Source organism: Martes martes, assembly GCF_963455335.1.
Source record: "Martes martes genome assembly, chromosome: 10".
Classification (NCBI taxonomy): Eukaryota; Metazoa; Chordata; class Mammalia; order Carnivora; family Mustelidae; genus Martes; species Martes martes.
In genome coordinates, this window is record NC_137898.1 from 52300440 (window position 1) to 52323629 (window position 23190).

General features: G+C 56.7%; 1 protein-coding gene across 1 annotated transcript; it reads right to left on the bottom strand.

Annotated features, from left to right (window-relative positions):
- Positions 1 to 474: 474 nt before the first annotated feature.
- Positions 475 to 18977, bottom strand: TUB (TUB bipartite transcription factor; the record flags this gene model as incomplete). Its single annotated transcript, XM_080817561.1, has 12 exons — positions 475 to 608; positions 1020 to 1191; positions 1429 to 1527; positions 3110 to 3227; positions 4122 to 4234; positions 4554 to 4751; positions 5222 to 5343; positions 6343 to 6510; positions 7696 to 7839; positions 9667 to 9829; positions 10294 to 10345; positions 18940 to 18977. 12 exons carry the CDS (start codon positions 18975 to 18977, stop codon positions 475 to 477), a joined length of 1521 nt encoding a protein of 506 aa, XP_080673687.1.
- Between the last annotated feature and the right edge of the window lie 4213 nt (positions 18978 to 23190).

Here is a 23190-nt window from a genome sequence, read left to right on the forward strand (position 1 = left end):
CTGGAAGCCGATCCTAGCCCTACTATGTATGTAAAATGGGTGTACCCAATACACACGTACACACTCACACTGTGCCCTTCACTGCTGGGAACCCATGGTCACCTGACTCCCAGACTGAGTGGGTGGCAGGACCACCCTGCATTGTGCTTCCTCTCCCTCTGTTTCTTCCTATCTTCCCAGCCAAAGAGGCTGCCCAGCTGGGCAAACACACCTACAGCAGAATACAAACTCAAGAGCAGGGGTGTGTGTCTGGACCTTGGGTCCCTGCACGCACACACGTCCCCAGCCCAGTCCTCTGTCTCTGCAGTGGAGACAGAGGAGCCAGGTCTGAGCCAGCTTGGCCAGGGAGCCACTGAGAGCTGACAGTTCATCTGGCAGCAGGCCTATGTACAGAGAGAGGGGAGGCAGGGCTGTCTCCGTAGGCAGGCAGCTCCACTCCAGGCTGGGCAACCCCAAAGGGCACGAGAAGACTCTCTACTCGCAGGCCAGCTTGCTGTCAAAGCTGGACAGGGCGATGGCAAAGGCCTGCAGCGCGCACAGTGGGTAGTTGTAATCCATGGTGAACACATCCTCTGCCACACGGCCAAACTGCATCACGATGTAGTCCGCTGTGGCCAGGCGCATGGAACAGAGCAGGGGCGGGCAGGGCAAGAGAGACAGACACATCACAATGGGCGGAAAGGCCCAGAGGATGTACAATTGGGAAACATGGTGGGAAAGAGGGAGGAGATGACAGAGGAGAAGGAGAGGCACACAAATACCAGGAGACAGAGAAGAGAAGAAAAAGTCTATTCAGACGGTGTTCTCACACCTGAGACTCTGCTAAGTGCACAGAATCTGGGGTTAGGGCTCCAAAGGAGGTTCTTCTAAGAGCCTCCCAGTCCTAGGGTCAGAGAATTTTTGACCTCTGATCGAAGCCATATAACCCACATCCTTAAGCTCTGGCCTGTGAAGCCGGGACTGGACGAGCTGAACCCTGAGCCAAAGGGACAGTCCTGAGGAAGGGCAGAAACACTCACGGTCATTGCCATGGATGATCTGGAAGTTCTTCACGGAGGCCTGTGTGACGCGCCCATGGAAGTTGAGTACGTAGGACTGCGTGTCATCGTTCCAAACAGGGGTCTTGTTTTGAAGCTCAATGATACTCTCCGTGTTCTTGTTCTGCCAGCGGGCGAGCAGCGTCTCATGCTCCTGGAAGGCAGCCTCACCTGAGTCAGGCCCAGCCCAAGCCTTGACCCACAACCACCCTAAAAAGTGATTTGCCCTAGGGGCGGAGTCCTTAGATCTCCCTAGACCTCCACCTAGAGCCCTGGGGCTTCTTACACCATTCCTCCCCCACCCCACACACACACACACGCCCCCGCAGCTGCAGTTCTGCTCTCAGAAGGGCACACGTACACTGGGGTGACAGGGTGGCGAGTGACTCACGTTTCGCGGCCGGATGGAGACTCTCTCGTGAACCATGTTCATGCCTGGGACAATCACACTCATCTTCCGAGGCCCCTTGAAACCTAAGACGTTTGTCTCCTGGGAAAGAGAGAAGGAAGACTCAATACTGGCCCTCTGAGGACTCTACTTACCTAATGGAGAGACCTGAATGTCTACCTGAATGTCTAATAGGCATCTCTACACCGTCTGCACCTGAATGTCTAATAGGCATCTCTACACTGAACCCATCTAGAACTGAGCTCCTGAATCTCCACTCTGCCCAAACCACCTCCTCCCTATGGTCCTCACTTCAGTTAACGACTCCGTTCTTCCATTTGCTCAGGCAACCTACTTTGAGTCATTCTTGATTCCTCTCTTTCGCTCTCAACCCACTTCTAATCCATCATCAGATGATGTCACCTCTACCTTCAAATTCCATCGGAACTCAACCACTTTTTTACCAGCGCTGTCTGTCCCCGAGGTCACAGTACTAGCCTTTATTGGGATTCCTGGTTTCTGACCTTGCCCTGCCCCTCTGGTCTGTTCACACAGCAGCAGTTGTCCTGTTAAGTCATATCCTTTGCCTCCACTGTTCATGCAGATTAAAGCTGAAGGTCTTACCTTGACTTCGAGGCCTCCTCACATGGTATGGCCCCACTATGTTCCTCTCCCGCCCACCTACTCACCTCTGCACTGGCTCTGCCCCCCCACCCCTTGCTATTCCCCACACATGCCAGTCATGCAGGACATTAGCACTGGCTGTGTGTTCCACTACACCCACGTGGCTGGCTCTCCCTTCCTCCCGGGCTTTACCCAAGTGCTACCTCAGGGAGACCCTCCCTGCCATCCTTACTAAAAGCTAATACACATCTGAACATTTAATTTCCCTGCTTTTTTGTTTCCTCTTCACATCTATTTATTTTGCTTATTAATCTGTTTTACAGCTTGTCTCCCCACTAGGGGTTTAAGTCCCCTAAGGGTATATAAATTTATGTCTCTTGTTCGCTACTGTATCCTCAGTGCCTCAATCGGTATTAGCTGTGGCTTAAAAAGCATTTGACGAGATCTGGGCTGCCTTCCCAAAGATGACCAGCAGGTGGCACCATAAGCTCATAGAGAACACTTACGGCTTTCCCAACTGGCCTCCAAGTACCTAGGCCCGGATTAATGGGGGTATCAATCCCTCATTTTAAAATAAGGTAGAGAAATTCCCTGTATTTACATTCCAGTTTGGTCACTTACGCGCTGTAGGAATTGGCAAGTGACAGCCTCTGAGCTTCAGTCTCCTCATCTATACAGTAAATGAAACAGGACTGAGCTCTTAGGTAATGCATTCCGTGAGATGACTATGCAAAGGGACTTATAGTCCATGCAGGGCCCAGGTACTGGAGGGAGAGGTAGAGCGATGCACCGACAAGAACTCAGGCCTCCAGCCGCCTCCTTTCCGGGAGATTCCCAGGCTGGGCTGCATAGAGCTCAGCCCAGTTCCCAGATCTCCCCAGGCAGATGGCTATCTGTGGTCTGAGCTCTGAGGACAGACGAGCCACTCCAACAGAGGGCAGTTCAACTGTGTACAATCTTGTCTACTCACAAGACAGATGGGACAGCCCACAGACTGGACAGCAAGTGCTCAGTGTCCTGTCTAACCTGGAGACCAGAGACCCAGGAACGCACGACTCACATAGCACACCGCTGCCAACTCCTGACGCAAGGCTCCACTTTCCAAAGTAGAGGATGATGCCTTCTGAGGGTTGACTCCATTGTCATAAACGGTGAACTTCGTGCCCATGAGGTTGGACCTGAAGGATGGGTAATCAATAAAGGATCATGCACCCTCGCCATAGGGCAGGGAACAGCTCAGTCCGTCCAATGAGCCTGCAGGGCACTCTGGGTTGGGCCGGGAGCAACCCGGGAGCACACTGCACACCGAATCCCCATCTCTGAAGGTCCTTCATGGGGCAGAAGGCCTGCACTTGCTCTGAACAGAATCAAAGGGCATCTTATTCAGTCAGGGAAATTCTAGGAGTTAAGTCCGGGTTCCACAGGTTTCCCTGGAGGAACAGGACTGCTGCCCTCATGAGAGGGGAGCAAGCAGATGGCAGAGGGCATCTGGCAAGATGGCAAAAGGCGCTCAACATCTCATGGAGAGTGGATGAGACGACCTTCCCTCCTGTGCAGCCTGTGTTAGTCTAGCCCCATCTCCAGCATTAGCTCTTTACCCCTAAGCTTGACTCATGCTCCCCAAATATGGCACTCTGTTCCCTGGCATATACTCCCCGAGGCCTCCCCATAGGCCTCAAAGCCTCCCCCCATCCCCAGATTGCGCTTTCTTCCCTCAAGGGCTCACTCCCTGCCCTCTGGCACTGACCATGGAGCCAAGGCAGTTCTTCCACAGTGGTCTATGTCTTCAGTGACTTCCTGAGGTTTGATCTGTCCCTCCTGGTTGGCCTATGCACCCCCTACCCGGGAGCAGCTTAGGGTAGGGTATGTGAGCTCCATCTCTGAGTCTGGCTCTAGGCTGACACAGACCCAGGCCTACAGGCCTGTGGTTGGAGCTGAGAGACAAAGAGGATTCTGAGAGGATCTGACCCCTGATCTCGATCTCCCTCAGGGACAAGACCTGCCCTCTCCAGAGCCTTGCCCTGCCCCTCCCACCCACCCCCCAACCTGCTTCCTTAGGGGAGTGCTAGTACCGCAGTTTCCCGATGTAGCTGTCCCCTCCTCGAGACAAGTCTGTTGGGTCCACAGAGATGAGGTAATTAGAAGTTTTACTCTTCTTTCTCTTCCTTCCCGCCAAGAGGAATACCTTGGGGAATGGAACAAGGTCACATTCCAGGCCCAGCCTCTGGTCACACACACACCCAGGGGTGCCACACACACGACACTCTCTGGGTTCAGCTCCTGAACATAAGTATGTGTGCACGCACAGACAGACACACACACACACACACACACACACACACACACACACCAGCAAACAAAAATGTATGCACTGACCAGGCACAGAGGCTTCTGTCCCTTTGGGGAACTGAAAGGTCAGTGTTGGACCCAAGGCTTCCAGTACATTCCAGCCCACAGGACCTCAAGCCTGCGTCAGTGAAACTGCAGGTTCAGGCCAACCTCACCTTCTTCCCATCCTCACGGTCCAGGTGCAAAAAGTAGGTGGGGTACATGCCCCGGTCCATCCCCTTCTTGTCCCGCGTGATGCGGCACTTGATGGTGATACCCTGGGGGGCCGGCCTCAGTGCAAACTCCTCAAGATCCTGGACCTCAACATCCGCCGAGGGTTCTGGGGCTGTCGGGCTGGGGGCTGAGGCTGCCTCCTACACGGGAGAGAGTAGAAGCCCGAGCCCGAGACCCTGAGCAGCTACAGCTGGTGGTCTGGGACCCAAAGCTGCCCCATGGTGTGGTGGTGGTGGTGGTGGTGGTGGTGATGGGAGGTGGGACAGGGTCCTTGGGATAAGCTTGGCCCTGGGGTCAGCAGCTGGCTCCTCAGCCCTTTTCCCACCTCCGCTGTCCCTGGGGGGCGGAGATGGAGATGTGGGCAGGTTCTCGGGGCCATCCTGTCCAACTCAAGCCCCCTACTTCTGGCCTGGCTGAAGAGGAGGCAGGAGAGGAGGGATACAAGAGCCCCAGCCAGAAAAGCTTCTGATCGGTTTCGAGGCCCAGAAAGAATCGATTTCTTTCCCAAGAAAGCCAACTCTCTACTCCTTCACACCTGTTCCCCCTCCAACCTGGACACTCAGACCTCTGATGGCTGTCTACCCTCCCTCGGGGCAGCAAAGCACCTCACCCTGACGGACTTCCGGCTGGTAGCGGAGCTGGGCCTGGTGTTGCTGTTTAGCTGGGAGGAGCTGGAGCTATTTTCATCCTCATCCTCCTCTTCCTCTTCAAAGCTCATGCTGCTGGAGACCCCTGGGCGGGGCAGAGGAACGGGACGGGACGAGTGGTCACATACACACACCCGGACACCTGCTCTGAAGCATAGAGTCACCCGTACACACAAAGAGCCATATGTACACACATGCATACACACACACACACGTCCAAATACATACAAGGACACACACTCTCCAGTGCACGCATGAGCTGGGGCTGGTCACCATCCTCAGGGTGTAAACCCCCCTCCCCAGCTTTCAGCTCAGTCCTCCCATGAGACCACCCACCCCCAGCAGTCAGTGCCCGTCTCCTGGGTGGCAAGGCCTGAGTGGAGCTGACCCTGTGCTGGGAGCCTTCGTGTCTACTGGAGGTCTCAGCCGTCACAGGCCGTAGAGTCTGTTTGGGAGAGGCCCAGCTCCCTCCTCCCCCAGCCTGATGCACATGGCCCACTGCCTCCTCCCACAGCCTGCCCATGGCCTTCTGTCTACACATTTCTCCCCACCTGGAATGCTATCCCCAGCCTCCTCCTGCCCCGACAGCCCCTTCTCCAGGAAGCCTGTCCTGATCTCATTTCTTAGAACATGTGTCCCTGCTGGGCTTCCCTTTGCCACCCAGTGCCAGGGATTCCCTGGAGGAGGGCTCCTGGTAGAGAGACTCTCTGGGCAGCAGGTTTCCTGGGAGGATCTGCCCTCCCTCCTGGCTTTCTGGCCCTGCTCCCTGAGCTCGGGAGATGTAGGGGAAACACTTTCAAAAGGACCTTTCTCAAAAGAACCAAAGGGAAAGGAAATCTGTCTCCAAACCTGGGCCTCCCTGGAGACAGAAGATGGAGGTAGAAAGGGGGATGGGCTGTGGGACGGGTCGCTTTCCCTAGCTGACACTGACTTCCCTGAACTTGGCCTTGCCAGGGGTCCCTACATTCAAGTTTCTCATTGGTCTCACACTGTGCCCCCTACCAGGGCCATGTTCCCCAAAAGGGTGCATCTGAGAACCTGGGACTGAGCTTTGGGGGTGTCACTGAACCCCCACAGGGCTCACCCTTCCTCTGCATCGTGGCACGGAGGTCCTGCCCGCTGGGCTGTGTGCCCCCGCCGGCTGCCGTCTCCCCCGCGTCCTGATCGTGGTCTGACTGGCCCACAGTCAGGATCCGCACCGGGTCTTGGGCCTCAGACTTGTCTTCTGCCAGTGCTGCTGGCCCGCTGGTGCCTGCAGGCCACGGATACTCCTGAGTCCCATGGGGGGTGGGGGAGAGAGCCTGGATTCTCAGACGTCCTTGAAGTGGGTGAGGGATGAGTGGGGGGAACCCTCTGCAAAACTGATTTTTGAAAACACTAATGACTGCTGCCAGCATCTTACTGATTAACAAGCTACAAAGGGACAAGGGCTTCGTTTCTTCTGCTGTTCCCCCAAATTAGTTGCCGAGGGTTGGTTTGAAATGCCTCATATCCCTAGGCAGAAGACAGCCATCTACAAAACCAACTGCACAGTGAAAAAGACAAGATGGAGAACAAGAATCGATCATGACCATGGCCAAGGCCACCACTTGTTCACAGACACAGCCAACATCCAGTTATCAGTGCTGATCTTCTCTCTCACACACACAAATACACACCTCATAACTCACAGACGTCACTCAAAACACAGGGGGTCCATTGAAAAAGATGGAGGTTGGCATACACTCCCCTTCCCAAATGGAAGATCACCCATCCCACGTCACCCTGCCCAAGGTGCCCAAGTAACAGAAGGCCTGGCCCACACAGGTAGCAGTTGCCTTGCTGGCTGGGCTATGCCCCCCAACTCTGCAGTCAGCTCTGGAAGCCTATGAACCCTGACATGCCACTGTCCAACCACATCCCAGACACCTGGAAATCAGTGCCCATGCACACAGGTTGGGCACACAGGGGGTGTCTAGCCAGCAGAGACAGGACTCGTGGCAGAAGGCACCACAATGGTCCTTGATCTCTGAGGATCTCTCCTGGAGAGAGAGGAACGGAGAGAACAGAATGGTCTGTGGGCCCAGATGTTGGAGTGAGGACTAGAGCAGAGTCGAGAAAGCCCACAAAACTGTGAGTACGGCACAAGGATGGGGCAGACTGCCAGGGGCAGGACAGCAATGGAGGGGGCTCAAACCAGGCGGGGGAGGGACACGGCGAGGTGCATTTCACTTCCTGGCAGTGTGGGGAGCCTGCGCATGCCCACAGGCCAGCCCAGGAACCCCATCAGCTAGAGGAAGCCTGTGAGCCTGCTGGGCGGGGCCTTGAGTATCCTTCTGTGCCTTCATGGAGGCCTCCCACCCTGTCCCTTACCTCCCAAACCTGGAGGAGAAACCTCCCCCAACCCTCCAGTGGGAGCCAGACCTCCTGAGGAGGGCCGTGGTGGAAGAAAGCCAACCTTTGTGCTTCCCCTTCTTCTCCTTCCTAGAGGCCCCGCCCTGGCCCCCTGCTGCAGCGGATGCCTTGGTTCTCTTGGCTGAGGCTGGTGCTGTTGGGCGGGCAGCTCCCAGCTGCGCACTGGTGAGTGAGTCGGCCTCTTGAACTGCTCAGGAGAGAGTCCAGAGAGAGAGAGAAAGAGAGAGAGAAACATGGGCCCTAGGTGAGACCAGAGCTGCAAGTGGAACTCACTTCTTAGCACATTTCCCAGGGCCCCACCACCACTCAGCCGTACCAGGGCCTCTGTACCACCCACCTCTACAAGACAGAGGGGCTAGGGCAGGAAGAGCGAGAACGGGGTGGTGCCCCCAGCCCCGTGTGATAGAGTCAACAGGCTGGCCCACAGCATGACCAACCAAGAAGCACCACAATCAAAGCTCTGGGCCAGGAAACCGTGTGAGTCTGGGCAGGGGGAGGGGGAGCATCTGGGAGAATGTGGGTCACTCTAGGTGCCAAAGATAGAAAAGGCTGCATCTCCTAGAAGAGCCCAGAACTCAGGAGAGGAAGCACTGCAGGGAGCCTGTACCGGCCCACCCAGAACGAGCCCATGGGAGCCTGGCATGTCAGTGTACCCCGAGCAGGAGAGTAACTCTGGGCTACCAGGAGCTGTACCAACCAACAGAGAGGTGGCCTCCACAGTCTCACGCATCAGAACCCCAACCTCCTCAAAGTCTTTGAATGATTTCTCATTGCTCATAAGATGAAGATCAACATTCTCCCCTCCAGCTCTGTTCCACTTGGCCTTGGCTTTCCTGGCACACCCCTTATCTCCCAGGCACCCCACATCCCAGCCCCACCAGGCCCTCTCAGGGCCTTGTGCACAGTGTCCTCCCTCTTGCCAGAGGGGCTTGGCGCTACTGTCACACTGTCTGCACTGTCCTCACTGTGGACGTCGGCCCCCTGACTCCAACTCAACTCCCACTCAACCTGCAGTTTCCGGCTCAGGTGTCACCTCCTCGGAGAGGCCTTCCCTGGCCCTCGTATGGGAGCAGTCTCTCTGCCATTCACTCACACAGTCTGGCTTCTCTCCACCAAGCACACCAATGGACTCTCTCCCCCTTCCTGGATCTCCAGGTCCATGAACAAAGAGAGAGCACACCTGTTCTGTGCTTCCCCAGGACCTTCAGCCTCTAATCCAGAGCCTGACACACAGTAGGCCCTCAACAAATATTTAAAGAAATGAGTATACAACATGAATGCGCACGGTCAGTGAAAAACTTCGCTAGGAGAAACAGTTCTCACTGCCCTCAAACTCTCCTCTCAGCTTCTGAAGATGATGGCCTTGTATTTTACACCGAGAGCCAGCAGAGGGCAGAGCAGGAGGCAGCTGAAGCGGCACGGGGGTATGGGAGGTGCCCCTGGAACCCCAGATTCCAGGTCAGCCAGCCCCTGGAGCAGCAGCCTCCTCAGGACTCCGAGCTGGGCAAAGTAGATCCCCCCACCCCCACCCCGGAGCAGCAGCGTGCACCCAGCCTGGTCTGCAGCCTCGGCAGGAGAAGCATTCAGCTGACGGGACCGTGTGACACGCCACGGCCACTTGTTTTCAAAGCCCCCAGACACAGAATGTTCCTCAATGTTCGAGGGGAGAAGATAGGCCCAGAGAGGATATGTGACTTGCTCAGAATCAAAAGTGAGCAGAAACTGTCTTCTGATGGGGCTGGGACCCATCAGAGGGGCTGCAGACAGGCCTGCCCCTGGCCTGGGGCGCAGTCGGTGCTCAAGGAACACCTGCCAAGGCCACCGAAGCCTGGGGATGCCAGAGCACATGCAGGGGCCCTGGGCTGCAGGTCCCGACTCCCTCCGCCTGGGATGGAGCTTGGAGTCGTCTGGCTGGAGGCCCGTGGGCACCCCCTACTCCGGAAGCAGTTGGGGGGGCTTGGGGTGTGGTCATAGCACAGGGAACTCCCCAGGCCAACCCCAAGGCAGGCTCTACCTTGGTAGCTGGTGCTGCCACTGCTGCTGAGGTAGGACTCCACCAGGGGCGCCTGCTCCTCCGACTGCCGGGCCCGCCGGCTCCGGGGCCGCCCATCCGCGTTGGCCTGCACCATCAGAGGCTCCTGACGTTTCTTCTTCTGCTTCTGCTCCAGCAGGGCCCGCTGTGGAGGCACCGGATGGGCACACAAGTTGGCAGGCCCTGACAGCACAGCCCGTCCCTCCCACCCAGAGGGCAGGCTCCTGACTGGAACCAGAGAAGGCCCCGATCACTCAGCTCGGTTCTCAGGGTGACGAGGGTGTCCACAGCCCACTTTGGGCCACGACTCTGTGCCCTTGGCACCTCGATGCTCAGGGTCCAGGAAAAGGAGGCACAAGTCAGCCCCAGGTAGACGGCCCAGCAGGACTGTGGCACGGATGTCCAGTGCTTCAACTACAGGCACCAGCTGCCCACCCGGAAAAGCCCTGGGCTCTGGGGCTGTGCTGATGCTGAGCAGTCTAGACATGGCTTGACTCTCTTCTGTGAGGGCCTCCTCCCAGCCAGCCAGGGTCACCCCAGGAAGCGAGACAATGCCCCCCACCATGGTAAATGCCGACTGCCCGTCCACCCAGCCCCGGCTGTACTCACCTGCCGGTCTAGCTTCTGCTGCCTCAGGTTGCTGCCCTCATCATCTAAGACACTGCAGAGGGAGACAGGGGCACTCAGGGCCTGCCTGGCGGCTGCCGGCCACAAACACAGAACCCAGAGCCCACCCCCGCCCTGCACATCAGGGTTCTTTAAACCCCTCCCATAATGACTCCTGGGGACACAGGAGAAGGAGACAGGAAAGGTGGAGCTACCACCTGGAAGCCAGCTCCGGACGGAAAGGTGGAAGCCATATTTTTGACAATGCAGGAGCTTTCTCCTGCTGGGGTCCCTGCTGACCCAAGGACTTCCTAGTCAGCCTGACCCAAAAAGTACAGGAGGAGACTCTCTCTTTGGGGCCATGAGCTGGGACATGCCTAAGATGCAGGGGAATCTGCCCAGAGGCATCAGGTACAAGCCAGGCCCAAGGCTGGGCTTCAGACTCAGGCACCTGTCAGCTCCAGGCCCCTCTCGGATCTCACCAGTTCCTCCCCGGTCCTCCCGTCCTTCCTAGAGGAGGCTGGATCCTTTGAGGAAGACTCTTTCCTCTTCTAGTCAAACTCCTGGCTCTCCAGGTGGCAGAATGAGAGATGCCAACACTGTCCACCCCCTTTAAAGAAGGCTGAGGGTTCCCTCATCTGGGAGAGAGAAACTAGAAGACCAACCAGTCCCTGAGGGCAGGGCTGGGCTGGCTGGACATATGTGTAGGCAGACACAGCCCATCCATGCACAGCCCAGTGACCAGCCAACAGGCGGCACCGGGGCATCAAATCCTTGAGTCTCTAAGGTCTTGGAACAGGCAGTGTGTCATCTCACATAGACTGGACCTGCCTCCCAGGAAGGCAAGTGAAATTAGGGAGCCCCAACCACTTAGCATTCCTTCTAGGCCAAGATACATCCATAAGCCATAGCCCCAAATTCTGTAAAAGCCAGGGTTGGGGGCAGGGCTGGAGCCTGAGGATCTGAGCCCTGGGAACCCCCAGACTACCCTGGCCCAGTGATGCTAGAGCCTGCCCCTGAACCAGACCATGAGCGGGAACCTGCACAGGCATGCCTGAGGGCATCAGGTTTGTCATGCGTGTGCACATGCCAGAAGGTGTCCAAACATGAGCACATGTACACATGTGAGTGAGCACACACCTGCGTATCTATACAGATGAACTTGTGTGCAGGTGAGTGCGCGTGTGAGGAGTGCAGACAAGGACAAGTCACCCTGAAGACAGCTCAGCCGCTGTCACCCCCTCCCGATAAAAGGAGCTCTTTCTAGCCAGAACAATCATTGACCTGCAATGTCCCCTCAGCTCATCCAGACGACCTGTGTGTCGGTGTGCTGGGGAGCCACCCAAGGGTGGCAGGACGTCCACGGAGTCCACAGCCCGCTGCCCACCTCCCTGGCCACAACCTAAGATGACTGCCTGTTTTCAACCACTGGCACTGTCCTCCTTACTTGAAGGCCTTGCCTGACACCCATGGGCTGGTCCTCACTCCAGAGGAGCCCCAACCATGAGCCTCGTCGGTTCGCAGCCTTATTCTCCAAAAGTCTTGGCTGCCAGAACACAAGCGAAGACACTGCTAAACATATGTGCTTCTGAGCCAAGGCCTTAGCCCAGGGGGGACTCCGTGAGGGCGCTGCCAGGACCAGACGACAGTGACCGGCTCCTAAAACTTCCAGCTGGCCAGGATGGGGAGTGCCCTGTCAGAGAAAGCAGGCACCCCAGGCCAGAGGGTGGCAGCCAGAGTTCTGAAGGGAAGAGGAGTTCATTAGGGAGGGTAAGATGCCTGGGGGCCCCGCCAGGGCTGAGAAGCTACAAGTCTGCCACTGGTCTGTGCACCCTAAGTCAGTGGCCTCACTGAACAACGCCAAGGCCGAGCATCCGCTCCCACAGACTTCCAGGGCTCAGGCTACCAACACCACCATCCCCCAGGGTCAGCGGCACAAGCAATGTGGATTCCTTTAAAACGCAGAAACTGGACAGAAACGGCACTCTGGACTCCATGTGGCCCTGGCAGACGGCAACGCCGGGGCCTGATTCCAGCTGTGCTCTGCCTGCCCGGCTCTGTGCCTGGGTCCACACTGGGCAGCCGGCAGCACAGTCACATGCTAGCGGCCTGGCCACAGGAGCCCAAGCGGCCTCCGCGAGACTGCCGGCTCCGCTTCCTGCAGACAGGGGCAGCTTTGTGGCTGGCATGACGCCTGTCCCCTGTGCTTTCCTTGGGCAGGGACAGGGAGGGCAGCCAGGTAATCCCGGGACGGAGCCTGGTGAGCAGGGCAGAGAAGACGCCCTCTGTGGGCTGTGGTGCTGACGCAAACATCTCGGTTCATTCAGAAAAGGGGACATCCGCCTGCGAGCTAAGCTGACATGAGCAAAGCCACTTCCAGAACTGCCGGGTCACCACGACAACTCGATGGACAAAGGCGAATCTGATAGTGTCCCTATGTGTGCAGGGGCAGAGGGGGGGCTGCATTTCTAGCCCAGGCTACTGTCCCACTGCCGTGGACTCTCCACATGTCACGCGCGGGCAAGGAGGCTGCTTTCCTCTGCTGCCAGCCCCACCTCCATTCCCCGAGCAGGAGCCGCTGGCGTTGTTAGTAAGGCTGCTCACCTGGAAGGATCATAGGTGGAATGGACTTGACCTCCGGCCCTCACAGAAAGATGGATGAGCAAGGGATAAGCTTCTAAAGAGATTCCAGAAACTCAGACAGCCTGGAAGTGCCTGGGGAGCCAGCCCCTACCTCCCAAGGGGCACACTGCAGCAGCAGGGTGGGGGGGGGATGCTGGGAAAAGCATCGAGCCCCAGGGAGGAAGAACATGCCTGGCCGAGCAGGACCCCCCAGGAGGGCCGGCAGTCCACGCACTTCCAAGCAGTGGCTCTGAGGGTGGGCTACAGCATGTCCACGAAGCAGCTTTCTGCTGCAGCCCTGTTTCTAGGAAACCCCCAGAGGTGGGAGGCCAGCCTCCATTCCTGGCAGAGACAGGCCCGGACTGCCTAACAGCACTGTGTCTGAGGCACACATCTGTCCCTGACCGAGAACAAATCCTCACAAGTCTTAGCGGCTGCGGAGAACCACAGCGACAAGGTGGCTGTCCTAGGCAGGCCCTGGGCCCCACCCCTGTGGGCGGCCCTGCCCCTCAAGCTCCCACCATGGCACCTTCCTTCCCTTCTCACCAACACCACCCGGGCTGCCTCCACCCAATGGGCACTGTTCTCGACAGCACTAAATGATAACCACAGAGGAGACAGTAATGGCTTTTTAACAACTCGGGCTCCAATTATGGAATCACTGCCAAGGCCAGGCTGCCAGCTGCGGCCCCGCCAGGAGACTCGGACAGGAGACGGCACTGATGGATGGGTCCTCCAGCTGACCCCGGCGGCTCCTTCATCTCCGTCGCCTCCTGCTGGGGACTGGACCAGGGAGATCCAGTAACGCACTGGCCACGGGCTCCTGAGGGTAGGAGAAACCTGATCTGCAGTGTCCATCAATCCCCCGACTCTGCCCAGGGCCAATGAGGGGGCCCTTTGCCTCCCAGGGAGACAGCCCCTCCATATTCTCCTGCTTCTCACAAGCCACCCAACAGATAACGGGAGAGAAAACCATGCTTGATAACAAGGGAGAGCAGGGGCACTTCTCCCATGGGATGGAAAAGCCAGCCATGGATAACACATTCAGGAAGCCGTGTCCCTGCCTCTCTCTAGACTCCACTGTGCATGCTCAGCTAACCCACCAGAGCTGACCAGAGGCGTGGGGGCCAGGCTACCTAGGAACAGGCTCATACTCCACGCCCAATTCACCTTCTGCTTTTGTGCCCTCATTCCTTCCACTCAGTCACAAAGGAAGCTGCCCCCACTGGACCCAGGGAGTCAGTGGAGGAAAGGCCAGCCACGGGGTCAGGCTGCAAGCCCTGTACGGAAGCCAGACTACCCCACCCCCACCCCAGAATGCCCAGATCTGTCTCTAGTGGCTGCCTGGAAACCAGGGAAACACAGAACAGGTGGGAACAGGGGCAGCCCCAGAAGGGAGAAGCCCACAGGGCTCACAGGAGTCCAGCCAGTAATTAAAACTGCTATGTGCACTTGGCCCTGACTCAGTGATTCAGAACTGCTGGGGAAGTTACCTCAGAATCAATCCCTCGCCTCATTTTCTCCTTTAAAGCAAGAAACATAGGTGATTTTAATGCTCAGTCATGCAAATGAGGACTAGAAGCCACAGCTGGTGATCTCTAGAGAACAAAAAAGAAATCAGAGAGTTGCTGAAAGTATGCAAATACAGCCTTCTGTTCAGATGGGGGAAGCAATCCGTCTGTACATCCATCAGTCTTACACAGGCCCCAGATCATGGCACAGATTCAGTCAAGAGCTAGAAGACCCAGTGACTGAGCAGGCACAAGCCCAGTCCACAAGCAAGTCAGGCCGTACACCCCCAGACCTATCCTGGAAAACGGGAGGGCAGCATAGCCAGGGTTCCCCATGGAATCGCGAGGACCAGTGACAGTCACTTGTGGGCAAAATAAAGCAATGTGAGTGGCATGGTGCTCCAAGGAGACAGACCCTCAAAGGTTTTTGCAACATGCCATAATCAGAGAAGGTTTCCAGCGTCCTGCTTCCCTTGCTAAGTGTGTTTACTGATGACCTAAAGACAAAGCGGGCCTCTCAGCAGACTTCTAGGTGACAAAAAGCCCAAGTGATATTAAACTGTTCATTAGGACAGTATGACTTCAGAAGACACTGGAGAGCTAGCAGAGTCTAACCGATGCCTAACAGGAGAAGGTCACATCTTACATGTGGGTCCCCAAACCCAGGCCTGCCCCACATAGGCAGAATGGGGTACACAGGGCTTGACATCAGCTCGATGAGACTTCGGGGTTCTATTTACAGAGGCCTCAAGGTGACAAGTTGGTGAGCCAAAGCTGTCCCCAATTATAGGGAGCATCCAAGGTCAACAACGGGAGCAGGGCCCCCAGCAAGGAAGTAAGAGCCTCCCTCTGCTCGGTGTGGGAAGGAGGAAGCTGCAGGGGCTCCAGGCCCGGTGCTGGAGGGGGCAGAGACATGCTTCCTGCTCCTGCAGTCCTCTCGACCACCCATGTTCCTGCTGCCTCTACCCGAAGCAGCAGCGGGGAGACTTCCCCAGCACGCCGGGCTCCCTGTCCCTGCTGAAGGAGGTGAAGCAGCAGCCGGAGCCCCCACGGCACCCCAAGGCTTCCCACACAGGCAGAGCCAACAGAACCAGGCCTTGCTTGGGTAGCAGTCCTTGCACTCCCCAGAAAGTGGTGGGAGGACCTTCACAAGAGCCAGGAGGAGGGAAAACTCAGAGGCACGCTGAGGTTCACCCCAAGGAGAGCCTTCTAGCAGTCACAGCCACGTGAGGGAAGGGAGCACTCAGAGGACCGGACAGCCTGTGAGGGCCCTTCCAGGAGCGGTGCTCATTTTCTGACCCAGGGCCTCGCTCTTCCAGCACTAGTGCCCTTCCTGAGGGGAGACTACTACGTCCCCTGTGCTGAGAAGCCAGGTGTGCAGCCAGGAAAGCCAGAAAGTCCACAAAGCTGCCTGGGGATGCCTCTTTGACTGAAAGTAGTGTGCATCTTGTCTGGGTTGGACCGCGCCGGGCACACAGCCCAGGACCAGATGGGGTCCCTGCTCTCCAGGAGTTCGCGGCTGGGTTGGGGGGACGCAGTGCAGAGAGAGCACTGAGGACGTGGCCTGCCATCCCTCCCTCGCTCTTAATGCTCCACCTGCAATTCATACGCGTTGTGAAGCTGGGAAGGAGGAGCATTTACTACTCAAAAAGAACAGATGAAGAGAAAATGGCAAAAGTGAAAATTATCAGTACTAGTAAGAATAGACAAACATCAAAACGCAAAACATTATTCCAATTGTTCAACTTTATAAACTAAACAACTCCCTTCTGAGTCAGAGTGTGAGATTACTCCATGATCATTATAAACTGAGCCACAATTACCCTTAAGACGATTATCACCAACCGGCAGTTACTTCAAAGAAAATGAGCCAGGCCTAGGGAACGCAGGTGCAGCCATCACAGAGGGAGGAAAACCCCTACCAGGAGAGCTAACAAGAAATCGACCGACCGCTCTCCCCCCAACCAAAGGACGCATTCCGGTTCTGACATGCTGTGACACTGGGGAAACCGCATACCGAAGCACGAAGCACGTGCACGCATGCCCATCCCTTCATCTGCAAGGAAGCGGCCTCCCCTGTCTTCTGCCCCAGTTTTCTGCGATCACGATCACGCAGGCATGTGGCTTTAACTGCAATCAGCAGCCCAGTTAATGGGAGAAGCAATTTGCATCTCCTCTTCTCCGCCTGGGTCTCCCCATTCTGGAAGTCTACACCCAAGGTCCGGTGCTTTCCCAGGCTCAGAGCACGCTCAGAAAGACCCCAGCAAGGCAGGAGAGATTCTGGCAACTTTAGAATATAGCCCGCCCCCAGCTCAAGAACCCCCCTCCATGCCACACAGCAAGGCAGGGATGACGGGCAACTGCAAGCTGGAAGAGCCACAAGGGTGCCAAGCTGCCCTTCAGGGATAGGATTCTGTGCTCCAGGTGGCGTGTGCAGGCCCAAGAAAGGAATGGGGGAATAGGGTGGTTGAGCCTAGGCTGGGGCAAGTGCCAAATCACCCCCTGAAGCATGCCAGTGCCCTGAGCACCACTGGAGGACAAGGCCATTTCTCAAAGACAAGCCCACCTCCCAAGGGACCCCCTTCCTAGAGGCAGGCTTTCTCTGAGACTCGTGCACTTACTCTACACCCTGTTCCGGTCTTTGGCTTCTGGGAGAGGCTCCCTTGAACCATGATCTGGCCTGGCCCCCAGTCCGCCAGATCCTAAACACCCCATCATATCTACAGCCACAAGCACTGTCCCTTCCCACCCTCCTAAGTCAGTCTGGCCACCACCCTGCCAAGTGTTCCCCCCTACTCTTACTTCTACAGCATTAGAGGGGAGACCCCCTGGCCTGCAGGTGCTACCCAGGCACCGCTGCTGGGTGGCTAGAAAAGGTTGATGGTACTCCGTAGGGCTGCACAGTCTTCTAGAGGGTCCTTGGCACAGACATGTCAAGTCATGGTATTCCAGAAACTATTTGTACCCCCAGCCTGGACACCCAGTGGAGGGTAACAGCTCTTGAGTCAGCAAAGCCCCAGTTTCCCGATGGGGGTATCTCCCTGATCTATGGCAGACTCTGAGGTGCGACTGTGTTATGCCTGCAGGAAACCCTATGGGTGACTCGTGTGTGTGTGCACGTGTGTATGCTGGTGGGAGGGGCACCCGCAAATTCTCACTTGGGAAGCTCTAAAGCCCCCAAAGGAGCTTAGAGACAACAGTTCTCAAAGAGAAAGCCTGGATCCCCAGGTCAGTGACAGGTGCTTGCTTGCAGAAGGATCTGCTTTTAACAAGCCTCAGGCGGTTTCAGCTGGTTTCCATTTTGGATGCTGTCTGGACAGACTCCTAAAAGAGCTCTGTCAGAAGTATTTTCTATGGGTGACTGGAATCAGGTCCCTTCCCAAGAGCTGGCTGTGTTACAAGGCAGGTCCTGAGGGTCTGCTCCTCCAACCCACTGGCATGGGCACCCAGGCAGGCAATAACATAGTGGCCCCTGGCAGTCCAACACCCATCTTACACACATGCCTCTCAGGGAAGCCCAGAGACAGCCCCGTAGCCCATGGCAACCAGGAGCCAATAGGTAGCCAAGGATCCGGCGCTGCCATGACAATGAGCTCTATTCCAGGGGTAATGGAGAGAATGAAGAGTGGATGGGGGAAAGGCCTGCACCTGGGTGAGAACCCCCGAACGCCCCTCCCCCACCCCGACCACCACTCAACTGGCAAAGCCCATCCATCCTTGGGACAGACCACAGACTCTGGGAACACAGGGTAGGCAGCCCTGCTGTCCTGAGTGCTCTTACGCATGTAAAGGCAGTCTATGTATTGTGAGTTGGTGTGTGTCCAGGTATAGAGCTGTTCAAGTGGATTTCTGAGTCCCTGATAGATAGGAGTCGTACCTGTGAGGGGGTTGCGGGTGTCAGGTATTGTCCAAATACAGGATGTGTATGGACGCAGGGAGTAGGAGTACACCTGCGTGAGACTAAGAATCAGCGCGTGTGGAGACATGCGGGGTGCATGTGTCTATGAGCGGCCTGTGCTCTTGGTTCAGAATAACTGCCTCCAGGAATTCATACTCTGCGTGTGTGAACAGACCGGCAGGAGCCTCTCTGGCCCGATGCACCCACGAGGGGTGCATGCCTGCAGCTGCACGAGTGTCTGTCCACAGCTATACCAGCATGTGACCCGGTGTGCGGGGCCAAGGAGGGGGCTCAGAGCAGTGCGCTCCCTCCCCGCGCGGCCACATGGCCCTGCCCGACCTAACACGGCCCACACAGGCCCAGAGCACTGGCCCCTTCCAGCAACCACGGTGGAGGAGTGATGGGGCAGGGCAGGCCGGGTCAGTCCGCCCGGGGCCCAAAGTTGGGGTAGAAAGGCCCTGCGTCTCCAGCCCGCGCCCGCAGTATGGGATGGGATGAGTACAGGGGCCCTGCGCCCCGGGTCGGGGTGGGGGGCACCGCTCGCCCCGAGCGCTGGAGGGGCGTGGGCCGAGCCCACGCCCCCAAGCTGAAGGGGAGGTGGGACGGGCGCCCGCGTACCTGTAGGGAATCCAGTCGGAATGCGGCTTGGAAGTCATGTCTCCCGGGGGCGGGGCGGCGGCTGCGGCTCTGGAAGCCCGGGCCCGCGGGGGACGGCGCGGGGGCCCTGCTCAGCTCCCGGGCCGCCCCGGGCCGCATCCTCCCGGGCCGGGGCGCTGGGCCCCGCCGAGGCCCGCGCTGCACGCCAGGGCCCCGGCCGCGGGCTCGGCAAGCGGCTGTGTGCGCGGCGCGATGGGCGAAGCGGCGGAGTGCGCGGGGCCGCGGCGGGCGTGCGCGCGCGTGGAAGCAGGAGAGGCCGGCCCGCACCGCCGGGCGCCACTGGGGGGGCTCGGTCCCGCGCCGAGGGGCCCGAGCGCTGCGTGGCAGCGGCCCGCCCCCGCCCCCTCGCCCCGCCCCTGGCAGAGACCCCACCCCCGGCCGGCGCCGGCGTTCTGAACGCCCCGGCCCCCGCTCCTTCCCCGAAGCCCCGGGGGCTCCCGCGCCGCACACGTGACCGCGCCCGCGCCCACCCCGGGCTAAGGCCGCTGCGGCGGGGCGGATCCCCAGAACCCTAAGCCTCAGTTTCCTCTTCTGTGAAGCGGGGATATTTCCAACTCCTACCTGTCTGCCTGGCTTACCTATCTCCACTAAGAGATGGGAACCACCGCTTAGATGGGGGGAGGGGGAGGAGCAGTGGGTGAGGAGGGGATCCTTCCGGGGCGGGAAGGGGCTGAGGCCAGAAAAGAGGTCTCAGGGAACCTGCAGGTCCGATGCCTGGAGGCTGGCCTTCCTTTCTCTGCCCCTTCCAGTCCCCCACCCCCATCCTCACAGGCCCCAGGGGAACCTTTGTTTTTTTAGCAAGGGAGCTGCTTTCTCAAAGCCGTTGGTCTTTCTGCTCTAAGCTGTAGCAGTCAAGAGAAGAACAACGTATGCTATTGCATTCCCAGCCCCTATAGATTTATATTATTTAAGCTCCACAACAGCCTTGAGAGGCAAGTATTTTATTCCTATTTCCAGAGAATAAAGCATCCGTAATGCTAAAATGGCCAAGGATACTAAGCTACAAAGCGACGGAGCTGAAATGGAACCAGGGCCTCAGTCCTCCAAAGCTCTTCTAGGGGCCACACTTAAAAGGAGGCAGAAATTTTCAAAAAAGGTCATCTTAAAGTCTCTGAGTGCCGAGGAGGTCTTGGCTGTGATTCACACCAACTCTAAAGCAAGCCATGCAAGATGAGGTGAAGGACAATGAATCCCCAGCAGGGGAGGAGGGAACTAGGGCCGGGGTCTGCTGAGGGGCTCAGGCTCCACACTCCCCGTGGGTATCCTCACGAGCACCCTGGAGTCAGCAGCATAGAGACCCTGCAACCATGCAGGTCCATGTAGGGATCCTCTGGTGCAAAACAGGCCATCAGGACAGCATGACTGGGTGGGAGAGAGTGTGAGAAGAACCAGCTGGCTGAGAGAGGGCCCCATCCTGCTGCCCTAGGTCCACAGCCAGGACTCCCCACCCCAGGACTGTCCCAGCCTTTCTGCCTGGCTTGGCCTTCCCCATTAACTACGAAAACAATAACCGGAATGTCCAGAGCATTTGCTGGGCTCCAGGTGCTCTCTACACCGTAACTCCTTTCATCCTCACAACTACCCTAGCAGGTGGAGGCTCTCATCATACTCATTTCACAGCAGAAAAAAACTGGGACACAGAAAAGGCGGAGATCTTGCCTGAAGTCCGAGATGTTCAGTGGTGAAGCTAAGATTCACACAAAGCAGTCTGGGCCCACAGCCCTTGCCGTTATCCTCCTTCCTGCCTAGCTCGGTTCATGCAGTGCACATGCCACACACTGGGTCTCTTTCTTCAGGTTTCTGGAGTACAGGACAGAACAGCTCCATCTCTATCTGGCATAGCATCGATACTCTCTGAAGGCCATTACCTCTGGTTATTTACCAACCTCCAAGAGCTATCCACTGTCCCAGTGGACAGAGAGTGGACAAAAGGAATCACCCCTGAGTGGGGTGTGGGGGGTGAAAGCAGGGCTGTTTCCTTGTCTGCTGGGACACTTGGCATGGGCCTCAGTTCCATTAAGGGTTCCCAGGAAGGTTAGCAGAAAGGAACTGGCCCCTGCTTTGGAGGTCAAAGCACTACCCTGAGGGCCTCTGTCCTTTAGGACCGGAGGACAGAACCTTACCTAGCAACATGAGGCTGGTCCCATCCTCCAGGCCACATTTCCCCAAACTACAGTCAACAGCTACCACTTCAGTGAGGACTAGAGCCTAGAAGACTTCCCTTTCAAGAATGTGAATGCTTTCCCCATTTATTCCCAAATCATCTGACACCTTAAAGCAATCAGAATCAAGTTGGAAGGTCTCAGGAGCCTAAAGTAATTGAATCTATTAAATAGATACTTCAGGTTCTGTCCTAAGAGAGCAAAATCTGGAGGCAGAGTGAGGTGCAGAAATAAGACAGCTCCCCATGTCTCTTCCTGTAGAGGCTGTGCACATACCAATGGGATGTGTGGGAGCCAGTGGGACTGAGTGCCATGTACCCATGAGTGTGCGTGCGTGTGTGTGTGTGTGTGTGTGTGTGTGTGTGTGGTGTGCCTGCTGCTGAATGGGTCTGCACAAGAACATTTGTTGGATGGCGTGCTGGTGGGCATGGGCATGGGGAGGATCTCAGTATGTGCCTCTGTGAGTTCTAAAGGGTATGTAAGTCTTCACACTCAACTCAGACCTGGCAATGGCTTTTCCTGCTCAAAGAACTTCCCTGGTTGACATTTTAAGGGCAATGCCCTAGGCTTCTATCAGAAAGCCACATGAGGTAGATTGCACTGGGCCATGGTTAGACTACAACTGTGCTATAGGGTGACCCTTGAGAAAGGGCCTAAGCTTTTTAAATTTAGCCTGCAGAACCAAGTGATCTCCACCAAAATCCTGCCACATAGCAAACCCAACGCCTGCCTCACCACCTGCCCAAACCCTGCAAGGGTGGACTGAAATTCTCCTTGTTGCCTTTTAGGTATTTTCTTTCCTTTTTTTTTTTTTTTTTTAAGATTTTAGGGGCGCCTGGGTGGCTCAGTCATTAAGCGTCTGTCTTCAGCTCAGTTCATGATCCTGGGTTCCTGGGATCCAGTCCTGCTTCAGGCTCCCTGCTCAGCAGGGAGCCTGCTTCTCCCTCTCCCACTCCCCCTCCTTGTGTTCCCTCTCTTGCTGTGTCTGTCAAATAAAAAAAATAGAAAAAAATTTTTTTAAGTTTACTTGTCAGAGAGAGACAGCAAGTGCACAAAGAGAAGCGGGCTTCCTGCCAAGCAAGGAGCCCGATGGAAGGACTTGATCCCAGGATCCTGGGATCATGACCTGAGCCGAGGGCAGATGCTTAACTGACTGAGCCACCCAGACGTCCCACCTTTTAGACATTTTCAAACAGGGCCACAGTTTGTGAGGGGAGTGCAAGAGTTTAGGCCAAAGGAGACCCTCCCATCTGCTGCCCCAGCTGGAAGACCCAGTGCAAGCTCCTCCAGGCAAGACTAGTTCACCCAACGAAGAAGGTACACACCTTCTTTCGCACCTTGCCACTTCCATGTGCAGGTTTAAATTTTCTATTTCTAATTTAACAGTTGTATTGAGTGTGGCCCACCTCTAATCAATTTTGGATGCAACAGGATATGAACAATAATTGAGTATCTACCCAGATCGGGCAGCCAGTCCCAGGGTGCCCCGCCTTGGAGCTTGGAGCTCTTTGTTGCATCCCTGCAGGCTGAGGAAGGCGATGGGCTCGACAAGCCCGGGCTCGCAGGTCCATGCAGGGCTCTGGCCGGCTTCAGGCCCGGTTCTGCTCTCAGGGAGCTTTCAGTCTGACAGGAGAGACGCCAAGCCCCCAGGTGCTCGGGGTACAACACATGTATACAAAATGGTGGGGGCACAGAGGAGGGGCTGCCAGTGGTAGCGGGGGGAGGGAGTCAGGGTAGGACAAATCTGCCCTGAGAGGGAAAAAGATGGCATTTAAATTGGTCCTTGAAGGATGAGTAGGATTTTGATAGACTGATAAGAAAGGAAAGGAGATGCTTACCAGTTACTGAGAATCTACAACTGGCCCAGCGGCGAGCGGGGTTCTTTTACCAAAGGGCATTCTAGACATAGAAGATGACATGACCAAAGCTACGAGGATATGAGAACATGTGACCAGTGCAGCTGATAACCAAAATGCAAACCCACAGGGTAGCACAGAAGTGAGTGGTTCCATGTGGCAGGAGAAGGGCCTAGAAAGTTAAGGTAGGGCCA